This window comes from Rhagoletis pomonella, unplaced genomic scaffold (genome assembly GCF_013731165.1).
Source record: "Rhagoletis pomonella isolate Grant_MI unplaced genomic scaffold, Rhpom_1.0 Rhpom_scaffold_00005, whole genome shotgun sequence".
NCBI classification, from domain to species: domain Eukaryota; kingdom Metazoa; phylum Arthropoda; class Insecta; order Diptera; family Tephritidae; genus Rhagoletis; species Rhagoletis pomonella.
Window position 1 is genome coordinate 61,485,080 of NW_023458559.1, and position 17,301 is coordinate 61,502,380.

The following is a 17,301-nucleotide window of genomic DNA, read 5'->3' on the forward strand; positions in this document are numbered from 1 at the left end:
CGAGCAAAGGCAACAAATGCAACATTCATGTGCATACATACATACTTACAACAACAACACGTTAATGACTGGAGACCCCGAAAAAGCTGACACAATCATACAGAGAACGCACACTTTCACACATCGCGCATGCAAACAGCAGGCTTGCATGTGGAGACACCGAAAGCACACAGCCACGAAACGTCTCACCTACATACATATTATGTACATTAGGTTGCCCGACCGGAGCAAACACGTGGCTGTCTCCTCAAGTGAATCATTAAAAGTTAGTTAATTTTATGAGTGTCACAAAAAATATTTTAACTCAAAACATGTCCTTTGAATATATAAAAAGTGAATATATTTCAGTTAATTACAAGAAATTACTTTGCCGACACAGTGTACTCGCGATTTAGACCATATCTATGTGACACAGTTTAAGGGGCCTGCGAGTCTGAGCCCTTTCCATGAATTTCCGTCTGCTCCAAAGTGTGGGGACCCATATGGCTTATGCCTTATAATTTCAGGATGCCTTTCCTTTTCAACCATTCCTTCCAGGACTGAAAAAGTGGAACGGTTGGCCTTGTTGTAGTTTTTGTTGTAACAACATAAAAATTCATCAAAGAATTTTTTGGGGAAATGCTGGAGTGGCGGTCCTTGGCCTGATAGATGTATGTATGTATGTATCCAAATCTGGGTCGTTCCAGTAGACCCACCACTTTTAAAAACATTAATAACTCATAATGACCTTTTCGTACCCAATTTGTATTTCAATGCTATGGTTGAAAAGAGAATTCCTTCCCAAACTACTATTTCTTTTAAAAATTTAATGAAATGGATGGAAATTTATTTGCACAATTTGATAGTAAATTTATGTTTAGAAATTTTCGGTGTCAAAGTGTTAATTTATCAAAACAATCAATTAGTTTTTAAATAAGCCATCAGAAGGCGAATCCGTCAAGAAGTGGTGGAGCTAATTACAATTGACATAAAAATTTCGTTGAAAAAATACCTTCAAGAGCATAAGAAATCTGAACATTGCCGTTATAACCGCCGATTAAAAATAAATGTTATATATCATAAGTAGGGCAACCCAAAATGTGTTCGGGCATGTTTTTTGACAGGTATGTTAGCAACGCGCTAATGAAATGCTTAAATGCAAAAAAATATTAAGTTCGAGTTATATTTCTTAGAGCTTATAATGAAAATTTCTGATATAATAACAATATAGTAACACTGTGTCGAAAATAAAATAAATATCAAAGTGCTCGATTACATCTCGGTTATATAAAGTTTTTCTAATGTGCGAGCCGGACGCGTACAGTTATTTTGCATAAAATTGACACAAAAACCTCCATTGAGGGGACCCGAACCTCTTATGAACGGACATTAAGATTTATTTTCATAACAAATCAAACAAAAACCTCCGTTGAGCGGACGCCACCTCCTCATAGGCGGACTTCTAAATGGAAAAGGGGGACTTCCCGCATAAAATGTGATTTTTATGCACACATTTACTTTGGTTTGCGCAGTGGTTTAGGTTCGTTATTTGAATTATCAGAAACCCTTGGGGAATCCAATTCCAATTCTGATGAATTTATAACAATAGGTAATAATAAATACATGGATCGAAAAATTAGATTTCTGGTTGGATTTTGTTACTGATACAAACATGAAAACTATTGATGAAAAAGGTACTGACACTGAAAAAATTAAAAATAAAACTTGCGTCAATCGACAATTTCCCAGTTTTTTATGTAATGAATCTGTGGTTTTATGTAGTTTATGGACTGGAATGTAATACTTATTTTCATTTTGTTATTACTTAATATGTACTAACGCACATAAATGAAATATGCACTTTTGAAAAAATACATGCACATTTTTGTTTGAACGATGTAATATCAATATCTTTTATTCAAATAAGAAATAGTGAATATTCAATTAATTAAAACATTAAAAAGTTCTAAAATAAGCTTCCCTTCCTTTGAGCGGACACCTCTCTTGGGCGGACAAAAAATGACTGACGGTGTGTGTGCGCCCAAGGGAGGTTTCACTGTACTCCTTTTTTCAACCGTTCGTTATTTAAAGTAATCAATACATTTAAAAAGGGATTCGTTATTTGGAGCGTTCGTTATATATGCATTCGTTATACTGGATGACCACTGTACAAGATTTTTTTTATGAAGCGCGGGGCGCCCTAATGCCCACATATATGTACATATACTATTACCTACCCATGCAAGGAAGCAGTGCTGGTAACAGTTGCCACACTACACAACAAAGCACGCGGAGGCACACAAAGCGTACAGCACATAATGGTGTGGGAGGCGGAAGGGGAAAAGCACAGCTGAGTTGCGGTTATCGTTTTTGTTGCCATCACTGCCACTGCCGCTGCCACTGCCGCTGCTGCTGCCACTACTGTTTTCTGATTGCCATAATTATTGTTGCCGTTGTTGCTGCTGCTTGGCTTACATATTTAAATTTTTTCAGAGTTGTTTTTGCATTTGTTTTGCCCGCTGTGCTGCATTGTAATGCAGTTGGGGCTACTACATAGCTGCCGCGCGCTAGCACTAAACACAAAATTCCCCCTGATTGTAGTTTTCTTTTTTTTCTCGTTGTCTTGGCTGATACTCAACTTTGTTACTGTAGCAGTGGCTGGCTGTCTTTTTTCTAGTCGTTAATGCCAGTGCCGTTGTTATTCCAAAGCTCCAACAACATATAAATAAACGGAAAAACAAAAAACTGATACGAACAAGGCGAAGCAAAGCGAACGACATGAAACAAGCAAAACAGGCGTGCGGCGAAGGCCGAAGGCGACATAAGAGAGCCAGTTTGGAGCTTACGTATGTATGTATGTTTGTGTGTATGCATGGATTGACTAGCTAGTAGCGCAGGGGTGGACGAAGGGGCGCGCGCGCTGTTGAATGTAAAGTGCCAAATGGTGGGGAATAGTGCAAAGCAGCAGCACCAACAAAAGCAACAAACGCAGTGTCGGAGGCCTAGTGTAGTAGAGGGCGGCGGAGGAAGGTGGGATGTTAAGGTAACTGTAGTAAGAGTTGTGCTGAGTGCGCACTGTGGGAGAGAGTAGAGTATGGTGCGTTAGAGGTGACCGCGGCTGCTACGAGTACGGTTAAGTGACAGTCAGTGGTGGTGGCGCCGATGGCGTTGACAATTCGATGTGACACAGTGGGGCAAACGCGACGGACGCGGTAGCAGCTGATAGGAAAACGTATAACAGTGATACTACTCGAATTTATAGGCGAAGAAAAGTGTAAGAATATTTAAGAAATTTAAAATACAAAAATGAACGCTAGTGCGTTGCAAAATATAAAAACAGCAATCAGTGAGATTGTATCAGGCAGTTAGTAATGCAGGTAAGTTAGTCAGTGGCAAAGTGAGTAAGCAATCAACGGTCGGTTGCAGCCACAGTGACTGTCCAAAGCAGCTCTTAGTGCGGCCACGACAAGCGCAATACATAACTTAACCAACAACAACAATAAAGATAACAACGGCAGCAGCGCAATAACCGAGTGGAGCAAGTAGACAGCGCGCGCAGCGACCGCAGCCGCGACGGAGCATGCCACACACAGTTTAAATATGTGAAATTAGTACAAATCGTGATTTCAACGGTGAACGACGAACGTACGGCGGGCTGCACACAACACACGACACGTTGTTGCGGAACGGACGCGCAGGCAACTCAGCACACAACAGAGCAAGCAACGGAATCAGCAAAGCAATACCAAAGGCAAACGCGAGTAAGTCAGACAGCCAGCAAGGCGGCCCGAGTCAGTCAGCCAGCTAACTACATACATATGTACATTCATGTGTAAATACATACCAGTCGAGTAAGCAAACAAATAAGCAAAAGGCAGGCAAGTAAGCAAAACAAGCAGCCGAGCGAATGAGCCACTAACCACAAACGTGGTGGTGGAAGAGAAATCAACAGCAACAAAAACAAGCAAGCAAGTATAGCAACAACAAGAACAAGAGTAGCAGTGTAGACAACACGAAAGCTAAGTAGTAGCAAGAGGAGAGTACAACAACAGCAAGCATTATTGCTCCACGCCACAGCAAAAACTGCAAACACCTCCAAAAGCGCCGCGCCAGTATGTGTCAGTGCGCGAGTGCATGCTAGGCAAGCAGATATTCGGACAATTATTTAGTTAGTGCTAAGAAAAAGGAAAACAAAGTGAAAATACAGCTGACGGCTGCACGACACGACGTACGTACGAGCCCCAACATCGCGCGCGCACACAAACGTCACACACGAGTGTACAGGCTCAACAACGATTGACGAGGCTAACGCGGAGCGAGTCGTGTTCAATTGATAGACAAAGGAGTGGAAAGAGCCATTGTTGACGGCGGCGCAATCAGCGCAAGGCGAAGGCAACTCCACGGCCAGCAAGGTGATACGAACCGCGCGGCTAGACGCAGGCTAACGCGCAGCAGCAACAACACGGCCACGCAGGACGCAGTGCAAACGACCCCCATTCCCATCCCTAATCCCGCGACCCCACAAATCCAGCACCGACCCACCCCGCCTTACGGGCAAGTTGGAGTAGCCATCGACAAGCAACCGTTCGCGTCTCTTCCCTCCCCGTTTACAGCACCAGCAACGAGTCGGCGTCCACTGCGACGACGTCAGACGCCGCGACAGCAGCAAGTGTGTGTAATACCGAAAAAATTGCAGGCATCAGCGAAAAAAGATAAGCGCAGTGAGGGCATTTCAAACTTCGCAGGCAGCAACAAAGACGACTGCGGAACCACCACTGTAGGCAACGGTACTGCGGATAACAGTATAACACGTGAAGGAGAGCGTCTCTGTGCCATAGCGGCAGTGGCAGTTGGTAGTGTGGTATCAGCGCTGGCGAGAACGAAAAGGCAACGCGGTAGAAGGCGGCACGTAGCGACTACGCGTAAGTTAATCGCAAGTAATTTTGACAAAAAGAAAACGGGTAACGCTTTAGGCAGAACGACCACCTGTTCTAGTGATCCGATTATCGTAGAAAAAAGTGAACAACGCGAGTTGGGCAGCAGCAATACGACAGCAGCTAACACCAACAGCTCCACTAAATCAGAATCATCAATAGAAGTGACCTTGACAACATTGACAACGTCCCCCGCAACGGAGTCGCAGACAAAGGCGGATAGGGGCAGCAGGGACCCTAAGGTTGAGGCTGACCCTGAGGCAGCGCCCACGACGACCACCGATTCGGCTGTGTGCCCGCCTGAGACAGAGAAAGCCAACAACATTCCCCCGCCACAGCATCGGCGTCGTCGCAAAGCGCGCCTTACTTACAAACGCGCGCCACCGACACCATCGCCGTCCTCCATGTCCTTGTCGGTGGCGCTGCCTGCGCTCCATACGGCGGCTGGCCTAGCGTCAGGCGGGGGGACGGCAGCAACTAATGGTGGCGGCGGCGCGGCTGCACTTTCACCCACTTTTGGCGTTGGCGGCGAATCGCTGCCTAGCCCTACAAACGATCGCGTAGAGTGGTCGCGTTCCACCATACTTGATTTCATCGAAGATTATCGCATGCATCGCGTGCTTTGGGATCCCAACACGAAGGGTTACCACATCAAGCAAACGAAGTATGAGGCGCTCAAGCTGTTGGGCAACAAATATGGCACCGAAATACGCTCGATACGCAGTAAAATTAAAAGTTTACGTTCGTCATTTCATCGCGAACACGGTAAGGTGCTGATCGGCAGGCAAAAAGGTGTCCACTACCAGCCCATGTGGTTTGCTTACGACGCCATACGTTTCATACTCGATGGCGAGGGCGGCAATGGTGGCGTTGGCGGTGGCAGCACTGCCACAGCAGCGCGCGGCCAACACGCGCAAACAAGGGCGACGGGCGCAATAGGCGAGGCTGACGAAGTGGAAGAGAAACTCACATTGTTACGCGACGATAGCGTTGACGGTGGTGCTGGTGGAGGTGGGGATGACGAAACGGACGGCGGCGGGGAGAGCGGTGAACTGGATGATAAATACGCAGCTGCTGTGCGCGCCATACAAGCAGCAGCGCTGGCTGGTGCGCGGGAGAATGTCAGCGGTGGCGGCGCTGTAACGGCTGGAGTGAACGGCGCGGCGGTGGCGGGAACCACAGTTGACGAATTGAAAGTGGAACCACAAGCAACAAGTGTGACGGCAGCAACATCAGCACCGGGGAGCGCTACAAAAACAACAGCGACACCACTGTCGTCGGCAGGGGCACTGCCAGCACAACAACACCCAGCCACTGTGGTTTATGGCATGAAACCAGCCACTGCAGTGGCATTATTGGCCAACAGCAAACTATTCAATGCAACACCAGTGACAACTACAACAACAACAAACGTTACAACGACAACAACGAGCGAGGCGCTCACCACAACCGCAGCCACTACGCATAGTGCAGCAGCAAATTCGGCGCCAAGTACAGCAACAACTACGGCTGCGCTTTTGCAACATAGCGGCAATAGTGATGACAAAAATAAAAGCAACAACAACGGCAGTGGCAATAATACGAACGTCAACAACGCAATGGCCATGATGACAATGACGACGCCAGCGTTGACAATTATCGGCAGCGCTGGACTGGCAATGGGCCTTGGTGGCCTGGCGACAATGACAACAGCAGGCGGTGCGGGCAGTCTCGGGGGCGGTTGTGGCGTAGGTGTGCTAGGCGGCGGTGGTGGCACAACAATGTCGCATGCATACGGCGCTACCACACCGCTCCATCAGGCCGCCGCCACAGCCAGCGCGGCTGATGGCGACGAATCGGCGGCTGCGAACAATAATTTGGTGGCGCGTATGGCCGCAGCTGTAGCGGCAGCAGCAGCAGCTAATGCCGCGGCGGCGGCAAATGCAAATCGGAATGTCGCTGGGAGTATCGAGGAACAACAGCAACAACAACTAGCTACGGTAAGTAAACGAATTAAATAACATTAAAATATTTGTCTCTATGTGTGTGTGAGTTTTCAGCAGCACCAAATGGTTGCGGGCAGTGGGACGCGGCCACGGTAATAAATTTTTACTGCTGCTGTCATTAGCTGCAGCCATTTTTTCGTTGTTCATATGGGGTACCACTACTGTTTTGTGGCTTTTTGTTCACGCTATCGATATTCCATTCTGTTTATTTATTTCATTTTCATTTTTGTTCCATTTGTCTTGTATTTTTATTTCATTACCTGCTATTGCTCGTTTACGCTTACTTTCGTCAGCATGTTTGTCTACATACATACATATTTAGTACATATGTTTTGTTGTTGCTGCAGTTGTATTAGTGGTTTGACTTGTTCGCATTATGCTGATGAGCTGTACGACCGAAGGTGTGAGCTGTCTGTTAACGTTAACTGTCGTGTGCAGTGCGGGCATGTGTTTGTCTGCCTGGGACTGGGTGTATGTGTGTGCCTCTTTCGTGCCTCGTTGCTATCGTGTGTTTAGCGCGCTCGGCGGACTGTGTGCCTTATTGCACTGCAATGGTGGAGCTTGGAGCTCTGTCACCACAGCTGCTGCTTTTCAGTGCCATAAGTTTTGTCGTAGAATGCAGCGACACATTGACACTAACCCAATGAGAAATGGAATGACGGGCATTGCCGTGAGGAGCATATACATAAGTTATATGAGATATATGTATGCATGTATGTATATATAAGGAATATTAATCTCGGGATCCATAATAGAAATTCCTTTTCTTGACCAGTATTGGCTATATTTCTTTTTTTATTTAGTAATTAATATTTTTTCATAAATGGTAAGTTCATTATACAAATAACACCGTTCGATCAGGGCTGCCAACTTGCCTCAAACCGTGCCCTTTTTGGCCCTATTTTACTTCAAATGGCACTTAATTTTACAATTTGGCGGTTAGTTTAAACTTAACTTACCGTAAAAAACTTAACAACCTGTAGATTGGAGAGAAAAAATAAAAATGCCACTTTAAATAAGAAAGTAGGTTTCAAAGCCATTTATTTATCATTTATTTTATGGTAGGAAAGCTTCTAAAACAATATAGAAGCAATTTTTTCGATTAAAGTTGTCGAAAAGTAGTGATAATGACATCCCGAAAATCCCGGGATCGTAAAAAGCGAAAAAATTAACATCCTTAGAATGTATACATCCATATAACTACTTAACCCTCAATCCAAGTGTGAGTTAAAACTTTACCATGAAATCGGTACTCACAGGTTAACCGGGAAAATTTTCCTTAAAATCGATCCGAATATGAAAAACCGAAAAATGAAGGCGGGTAGAGGAGCTTTTTCTGATTCTGAAAGTGAAGACGCCAACTGCCGCTTATAGTTATTAAGAAATTTGTTGTTAAAATTGCAAAATTTCACATACCAATTTAATCGATTACAGGCAAGGGTTGTAAATGAACACAGATGTTCGTGCTGCCAGATGTAAGAATAATAAAAAAGTCGCGGGTGTTTTTTATTAAGAATTTTAACTTTATATAAAAATACTTAAAAAATCGAAAATTTGTAAAAAGCATCGCCGGATTTTTCATTACAAATTTTCACTTTATTGTAAAATATTGGGGAAATGTTTAGTTATTTGTGCAACGATTTTGTGGTGGGGGTCGAAGGGGGGTTGGCCGTGTCCCCTCAAACCTCACGTAAAAGAAAGAGGATGGATCGCACTTTATGAAAATTCTCCCATCAAGGTCCGCACTGAAGAGAGTAGCGACACATGTCTGTGCGCCGATGTTCTGGGCGTGACTAATATACGTGCCCCGCGGGGAGGCAGTAAGCTCGAAAGAGCGCGAGCGCACTCTGAAAGCCTGATTATAGCAACTTAACTTAACTTGACAGAACTTAGAACTTGGAACTTAGAAAATCAAAATGAAACAGATTTCGACGTGGCATTAAGTTACGTAACGTACGTTAAGTTTCGGCTGTTCAATTATAACCAACATCCATATAAGAGAATTTTTAAGGGAGAGCCCGTAAATTACGTTAAGTTACTATAATCAGACCAGAATGTATTTTCTCCCCCGCACTTCGAAATGATCTTGACCCCCATAAGCCTAATTAAGGGTTAACCCTCAACTTCTTAAGAAAAAATCATTTTATTTGTTTTTAAAAATTTGCTAGTATCTAGGAACGAAGTCATATTCTATTCCGAGAAAAGAGTTCAGTTACATCAACTAAACATGCGATTTTGTTATAGTTACTTAATTTGGTGATAGTACCAAATCTGCCTTTCTTTGGAGTTTGGAATTAGAGCCCAACAATCGTGTCGCTTTTTCGTTACATCGATGTTTGCATTTACTGCATGTGCCAAGCGCAAAGACGTTTTACCTTAAAAAATTATAATTTCATAATCACCAAATTCAAAACTCTATCCAGTCATATTTATTCAGCAACACTACTTTTCGATTTAGTCAGGACTGGGTGACAGATCTCAAGCTGGTTCTCCGACAAATGAACCTAAATGAAATACCTACATAGAGTTATTCATCTAGACCTTTTTTACATTTTAATTAAAACACTGCATGCCAAAATATTTATTATTAACATTTACTTTTTAAAAATAATTTCATTCAAACGTTGGTAGCGACTATGCTGTAGGTGGTCTATTCGGAAAGTCCAATTTTCAATTACTCTGTCCAGAATTACGCGAGTAATTTTGGCTTGCAAGTTTTGACTTCACATAGCCGGAAATAAAAAAATCCAGAGATGTGATATCACACGATAACTTGCTTAAATGAAATGTTGCCGACATTAAACACAGGCAACAAAAACCGCGGCAGCACTCGTCATGGACGGTTATGCTCTGTCTGCGACCAACATTTGAATGAAATTATTTTTAAAAGGTAAATGTCAGAGAATGTTCTTTCGGCGAATAATAAAGATTCCGATATCCAGTTATGTTTTAAGTGTTTTATTTAAAGTTATAAAAAAGGTGTAGATGGATCACCCGATATTAATTCCGGACAAATTTGTTAAGCTACACTTCGGTGTCGTCTAAAATTCTTGAAGAAGGTTTTTTTATACCTTTCATGAGCATGAAATGGTATTATAACTTTGGTCCGATGTTTGTAAGTACCAGAATAAGAAGAGATAGACCCATTACATTATCAACAGAATACTTACGGTGAAAACAATAAACATCGGGTCACTTTTACATATAGCTCCCATACAACTGATTGTTCAGATATGGAATTTTTTGTTATAACTCCTCCATCTGTGCTGCTGGGAACATGAAATTTCGCAGTGTTTCTACCCATTATCAAACAAAGACAGTGAAAATGTTGAAGATCGGGTAGCTAAAACCTATAGCCTCCATACCACTAATTGTTCAGATATGAGATTCCTTGTTAAAACTTCTCCATATATGCAGCTAGAAACATGAAATTTCGCACTATTTTCACTCATTATCAACAGAAAGTTTACAGTAAAGTTAACAGAGATCGGGTCACTACAACCTATATATTGCCTCCATACAACTGATTGTTCAGATATGGGGTTTTACTGTAAAACTCCTTTATTTGGACAGCTAAAACCGATAAATTTCGTAAGCTATTTTATAAATAATAATACAAGTCGGCCGCTATGGTGTAATGGTAAGCAGTGCGCGCTTCCACTCCGCAGTACCTGGGTTCAAGCCCTGGTCAAAGCAACATCGCAAAAAATAATGGAAAAAAATATTTTTTCTTAACAGCGGTCGTCCCTCGGCAGGCAATGGTAAACCTCCGAGTGAATTTCTATCATTAAAAACCACTTCTAATAAAAATACAATCGCCGTTTGTGTAAACTGTAGGTCTCTCCGCTTTGTGTGACAACATCAAGGCGCACGCCACAAATCGGAGGAGAAGCTCGGCCAAACACTAACATACATATGTGTAAGCGCCAATCTATTATTATTAATACAAAGTCTACTGCGAAAATCGTCAAAGTGTATAAGCTTTATCTCTTATACCACTGATTGTTCAGATACCAGTCTTTGCGATAAACTAACCTAACGCTAAACCCATTGAATTGTGTTACCGCTTTACATACCGATCACACAGCAGTGAAAATCACTTAGATTGGTGCTATATAAGGTATATCTTCCATACCTCTGATTGTTTAAATATGATTTTTTATATATGTATCTCCTCTATCTATGTATGCTGTGAATATATACATTTTTTCAAATGCAGTAATCTGTTAAAGTAAAATTTTCAGATGTTCATGAAAGCTATGAAGCCTTCGGCATAGCCGAAGACAGCGCTGATCTTACTTGTTCTAGTTTCTTATTGACAAACGCGTGTTTAATGGAGATATCCATCCAGTTAAGTGGACACGCGCACCAAGGAATTAAAATTGTTAGCACATAAAGGTTAAATTAGTGGTGACATGCCATAACGCCATAGCCAAAACCATTGCCATAGCCGTAACCATATTAACTATCATCGATTATAGGTATCATAACCATAAACAGCTGAGTTTTCGCACTCAACAATGTCGGTGTTGCTAGACGCGAAATTGTGTAATATCGTAGGATATCTGCGCAGAACTTCTTTCACTATCACTAAATTAACACTAAATTCTAAAAAACAGCTGATCATAATAAAATAAGTACATCAAATTCAAGGAACTTACTTGTACTTTCTTAATAATATAAATTTTTAATTTAAAAATATTAAAAAGTATATAAATTATGTACATCAACGGAAAGATAAATTAATTGTCTTTATTTTGACATCATAAGTTTTTGAATCGGTTAAGTAGTTCATAAGATGTTAATATTTAAGAAAATCAAAACATTTTTATTGAACCTTTTGTATCTTTATATTTTTGCGCCAAATAATTTTGGTACAGTTGAAATCAGCGTGAGAAGTTCTATCTAAATGATTCATATCAAGGCACGTTAAACAGATAATAGCAGTAGAGCAAACACAACCCTGCCATGTATTTTGTTGTTCCCTGAGAAACCTAGAATGTCAAAACAGAAATAAATGCAAACACGTTCGACCAATCAAAAAGCAAGCAAAAAGGATGCTAATGTATGTACATATATGTGAATGTGTATATGAATGTGGCAAAGTTTGACAGTTCAGAGATTTCCGAAATAGAAAAAAATCAAAACTGCAGTCTTGCTGCTACTACCTGTTGAATGTGCCTTGGTTCATATAATACACTTATGCCAAAGCGTTGGCTGTGAACAATATTTTATTTTATTTTTTTGAACGTCTGGTAACATGTTCTTTCTCGCACTTCAGATATCAGCTGATTATGGTTATGGCGGAAAACCAAAATTCAATTGGTCTCTATGGCTATGGTTATGGCTATGGCGTTATGGTGTGGCACCACTAATCGAATACAGTGTTGGCCATAAGGTTGGTTGGAACAGCTGCTGTATATGGTTATGGTTATGTCACCACTAATTTAACCTTAAGGAAATGAAAACTTAGTCCTAAGAATTAGCTGACATTTAAGTAGCATAATACTAAAAACTCAAAAAAGGAAATCTCAAACGTTATCCAAATTATTGGGTTTTCAATTTTCAGTAAAAAAAAAGATTAATAAAAAAATCATCGAAAAATGTAATCCAAATTTGATGGCACTTTTACTCCGAAATTGCGCTACAAGTATGCAAGTATATGATTCCGACCAGGCATTTGCTGAGTAATTTCGAACGGAATGCGCACTTTGCAGCGTTCGCTGGCAGCAAAAGCGAATACGGTGACGCTAGCGCTGCCACTTCATTAGCTGCAGTTGCTGATAAGCATGCGGCAGCAAAAATACTCTACCGTGTACATGCGTGAGTGTGTTGGTGTTTGTCGCATAGGTGCTTTGTGTGTATGCGTGCAAATAATTCTCAGTACGAACGAAATCGCGTTAAAGCTGATGCAACAACAAACGACAAAAATGTAATGTAACAACAACAGCAAAGATAACAATAACAGGCAAAGTAAAAGCCAAAAAGCATTGGCATGCGGCTACAACTCACTGTTGAACTTGTAGTCGCAATCACGGTTGCCACACGACAAAAAATTTTCTGACCCGAATTAACAAACAAAGTTACCAATTAAAAAACAACGTTTTATTATACAATAAACTGTAAAAACAAACCTCGTTTATGGGTACAATAAATAGTTTTATTAAAAGAAAACTAAACAAACTCGTTTCACATATGAGGCCATGAGGGACAAAGGAGCTTATTTACAAAAAAAAATTTGGTAATATGAGAAAGAAGGATCTATAAAAAATAAATGCGGTATTTTACTAAAAAGTTCATTACACCTACGTGATGCTTGGGCTATTACCGTTTTGACTTTGGTAATGCATTTTAAGGTGCATCTCCATTTTTTTTGAAATGCCAGTTAATCTACTCTAGCGCTCAAGGCCGCATATAATAACTAGATACATTTACATACGTATATACATTTTTATTCAATCTCTGTATACGTACGTGTATAAATAAGAAACATTTTTGAAACAAAAAACAACACATAAATATTTTTGCAACGCACGCTTTTAAAAATATAATTTTCATAAAAACGCGCTTTAAGCTTTAAGATGGTTTTCAATAAAATAACATTAAGATACGATTTCCAGGCTTCATCTATTGGACTTTGAACCTCTCGACACAAAAACATATAAATACTGACGCGATCAATATGGATCACGATCCAAATATCACAATAAATATTGAACGTGTGACAGGCGCCCAACACTGTGATAAATTAGCGAATAGACTGTCCAGCGATAATTTTCTCCGATATGTGGTTAGTTATTTTTGCTGAGCGCTGTGTTGGCTGATCAACGCAATTGTTTCTAGTAGTTCCATAGTTCAATTTATCAAATTAATCCAACTTTGTTAGTCTGACTTTATACACTTACCTGAAGTTAGCAAAGTAAAAAAAAAAGTTTCCAAATTACCAAGCACTCAAAAAGTTACCTATTTTGGTCCAAGGGACCAAATGTGGCAACCGTGGTCGCAATCGGTTTTATTTTTCTCTGCTTTTGTGTTTCTAGTATGTAATTTACAAAATTTCTATATTAATATGCATGACATTGTGGCTAGCGCTCTTTTTGTTGTTGTTATTGATGCAACAGCTAACTCTTGCTGCTGCCGCCGTCGGCTTTGCCGATGTAGTGCTGTGTCCACAACGTAGGGTTGCCAGATTTTTTATGCGCGAAATCAGTACGCTAGACCTTTTCACGAAAAAAAAAAAAATTGCTTTTCAGTATACTTTTATCCAAAGCAAAATTATGAATGTTAGTAACAGATAATACTTTAAACCGCCAGAGTACTTGTTTTTAAAAATATTTTGGTATATAAATAAAATATAGATCATAAAAAATAAAGGTGTTATTCGTTTTAACATGTGTGTAAACATTATTGTATACAGAAGCCAATAAATTATTCTATATTTATGACATTTTTGAATAGCAATAATGAGATCATTTCCATAGATTGAATGATTTTTTTAACTACGCAAAAACTTTGAAAGACTAAGAATTCACTCAAAAGAGTATCTAACTCTATGCCTTGTTTGCAAAACTCTTTTACGATGTCAGTAAATTGTGAAAAAAGAATTGTAAGTTATAGGCAAAACCATTCGAATATTAAATTTTTTTGTTATTAAACTGAAAGCGATTTTCGAGATAAAAACAAAAAAACGTCAGCCTTCTTTTTAAATAATTTAAGCTCCATCATGTTATCGCCACTGGCACGTAATGAGCCGGCGATATCCCCATAAAACGATTGATCTTTTTGTTGTATTAATTTCTTTGGCAGATCAAACATTAGTTACTAAAAACTTTTAACATCCATTGCTTCACTCTACGTATAAGCAAAAGAGACCAAAAAGCCATGCACGAAAAATATCAACATTTTAATTATATCATATTTAGCTATTTTAGATACAATTGTTTTTTATAAATTCCCCACTTTACATAGAGTTTTATCATTTTGATGAATATCAAACAGTACAAAAAAAATGATATAAATGTTAGGAATCTAACTATGTACTTAGGAAACTATAGTAAAACTTCGTTTGTAGATTTTCTCTCTTATGTCATTTTTTTTTTTTAAAGACCTTGAAATTTTAAAGATATGATTGCTTCAAAAAACTATTCCAAAAATTCAGTGCAATGCAGAATAACAAATGAAAGAGGAAATTCTGTGGATTAAGACAAATAAAATTTTTTGGTTTACGAGGACGAATGGGTATTGAAAATTAATTGATTAAATTTATTTTTTTATTTCTCACTCTTACCTTATGCTATCGTTTCTGCTAAATTGAAATATGTTTAATTTCTATGACTTTATGAATTAATTTATGCTGAAGTAAATAAAAACTTCACTATTCAGGTATAGTTAATATGGTTTTGTGATTATCTGATCACACTGCTATTGACGATGCAGACGCTGTTGGTAATCGTACGATGCGACGATGCGACGATGCGGCGATGCCGAGTAACTTCGCTACTCTGGCATCGTGGTAATCGGCAGAAGTGTTAGTTAATAACGTACTCGTACGATACTAACATAGTCGTGCAGGCCACTGATACATACATACAAATATACAATATTAGCTTTTTCTTAAATTTTCTGTTGGAGCGAGAGCTTAATGACATGTTCGACTGGTTTTCACTTGCAGGCGCGGTCCACAGCTGCAGCGGGCACCGGCACGGCCGCGGCAGGTTTACTCGGCACTGGAGCTGCCAGCACTGTCGCAACGACTGCCACCGATTATGAGGCCGATATACAAAGCTTTTGTTGCAACATCAGCGCGGACGATGTGAAAACAGAAATTGTAAGTAAACAGCGATTTCTCTCACAGCCACAAACAGCCGCACAGAATGACTAATCCACACATTTCACTTTTGCGCTTTACCTTTTCTACCTTCCCTTCCTTTTTTTTATCTTTCTTCTTTACCTGATCGACACGCAGTTCGAAGGCGACACTGGTGAACTAGTCATGCTTGAACAACAACAACAACAACAGCAGCATCATCACCATCAGCACCCACGTTCGTGTAGCGTTACTCCGCTCACAGCCTCAGCGGTCAACTTCTACAAGTTGCCACCGATGGCCGAGTTGCCAATGTCTTCCAGCGTAGGCGCGCGCAAACGAAAGCCGCTACCGATGCACATCGACGCTGCCTCGCCATCGAAGCAGCCCACACTGGCGCTGCAACAACACTTGCAGCAACACCTACAATTGCAACACCACCATCAGCTTCAACAACACCAGCAACAACACACGCAGACGCAACATTCCAACGCACAAGCGCGCGCCAAATCGCGCGAACGTGAGCTATTATTGCCTGCGAGCGCCACGAGCGGTGCGTTAGCTTTCGCCGCCGCAAGCAATAACCATAACCACAATCATGGACAGAGTCAGAGTCAGAGTCAAAATAGCAATAGCAACAATAATAATAACAACAACAACGGCAATAATCTAAATAACACGGGCAACAGCAGCAATTTGCACAATCTAAGTTCCAATCAAAATCCAAAGGCTAACACCAACAATCCAAACAATGCCGCCAGCAGCAATATCAGTAACAGTAGCAGTAACAGTAACAGCAGCAACAACGCTAGCACCAGCAACAGCAACAACAACAACAATAACACACAGACACCAAACGATGAGTATGGCGTTTTTGGCGAATATGTGGCCATCACCATACGCAAGCTGAAGACGCCGAAGGCAAAGATTGTCATCAAGCATCTCATCAATAATTTGTTGTATGAGGCCGAGCTGGGCAAGTACGATCACGGCATGCCATCGTCCAAAGAACCACCGCAATTGTACAAGATGTGATGCAAGGACGCCAGGTTAAAGAATGGCACGCAGTGGATGCCGCCGTCAGCTGTGCCGCCGCCGTTGCCACCCCCACCACCTTGGTTCTTCAGTGCATCAAACACAACTGCTTTCGCCGCTGATTACCACCAATTAAAAGTGGAAGTAACTGGAGAAATAGCTGTGGATACATGAAGCTGCCACGGATCGTAGGGGTCGAATCAGTAGCGAGTTCAGCTGTAGCGGATACTGCAGTAGTCGACTAAGAAAAACCTGGACACTAGTCATAGTTGAAACAAAACAATTTAGAGCAGAGAAAACTAAAACTAAAACAAAAACCAATATATACAAGAAAAACTATAGCAAAGTGAAGTATGTAAAGTGTAACAGAAGAGAGGTGAAGAGAATTGGAAATATAACGAAGTGCAAGTAGTAATGAAATAAGCAGAGGTCAACGGCAAATGAATGCGTTCAAATCAGGGAATTATTTAAATGGAAATAATGTGAATTTTTAAAAAATTATATTAAAAACTAAAATACATTTCTAGAACAAAGTGTATAAGGAAATGAAAAGGCAAATGCT

At 40.7% G+C, this 17,301-nt stretch overlaps 2 protein-coding genes across 2 annotated transcripts; both read left to right on the plus strand.

The window, feature by feature from the left end:
• Positions 1 to 1,966: 1,966 nt before the first annotated feature.
• Positions 1,967 to 15,913, plus strand: LOC118739323 (protein sickie-like; the record flags this gene model as incomplete). The annotated part of the gene is given in 3 exon segments (XM_036470576.1): positions 1,967 to 6,892; positions 15,570 to 15,725; positions 15,864 to 15,913. Coding segments are annotated over 3 exon segments (1,781 nt in total), but the record flags the coding sequence as incomplete, so codon positions are not given.
• Positions 15,914 to 16,016: 103 nt separating this feature from the next.
• LOC118740168 (transcription factor mef2A) lies at positions 16,017 to 16,739 on the plus strand. The gene is made up of 2 exons (XM_036471664.1): positions 16,017 to 16,511; positions 16,554 to 16,739. The coding sequence occupies exons 1-2, from the start codon at positions 16,017 to 16,019 to the stop codon at positions 16,737 to 16,739; spliced, it is 681 nt and encodes a 226-aa protein (XP_036327557.1).
• The last annotated feature ends 562 nt before the right edge of the window (positions 16,740 to 17,301 follow it).

Excerpts from the sequence above, each read along its gene's own strand:
- LOC118740168 (XM_036471664.1), top strand. The coding sequence starts at position 16,017 with ATGTCTTCCAGCGTAGGCGCGCGCAAACGAAAGCCGCTACCGATGCAC. Across the intron at positions 16,512-16,553 it reads ACAGTAACAGCAGCAACAAC|ACACCAAACGATGAGTATGG; the intron begins GCTAGCACCAGC and ends AATAACACACAG.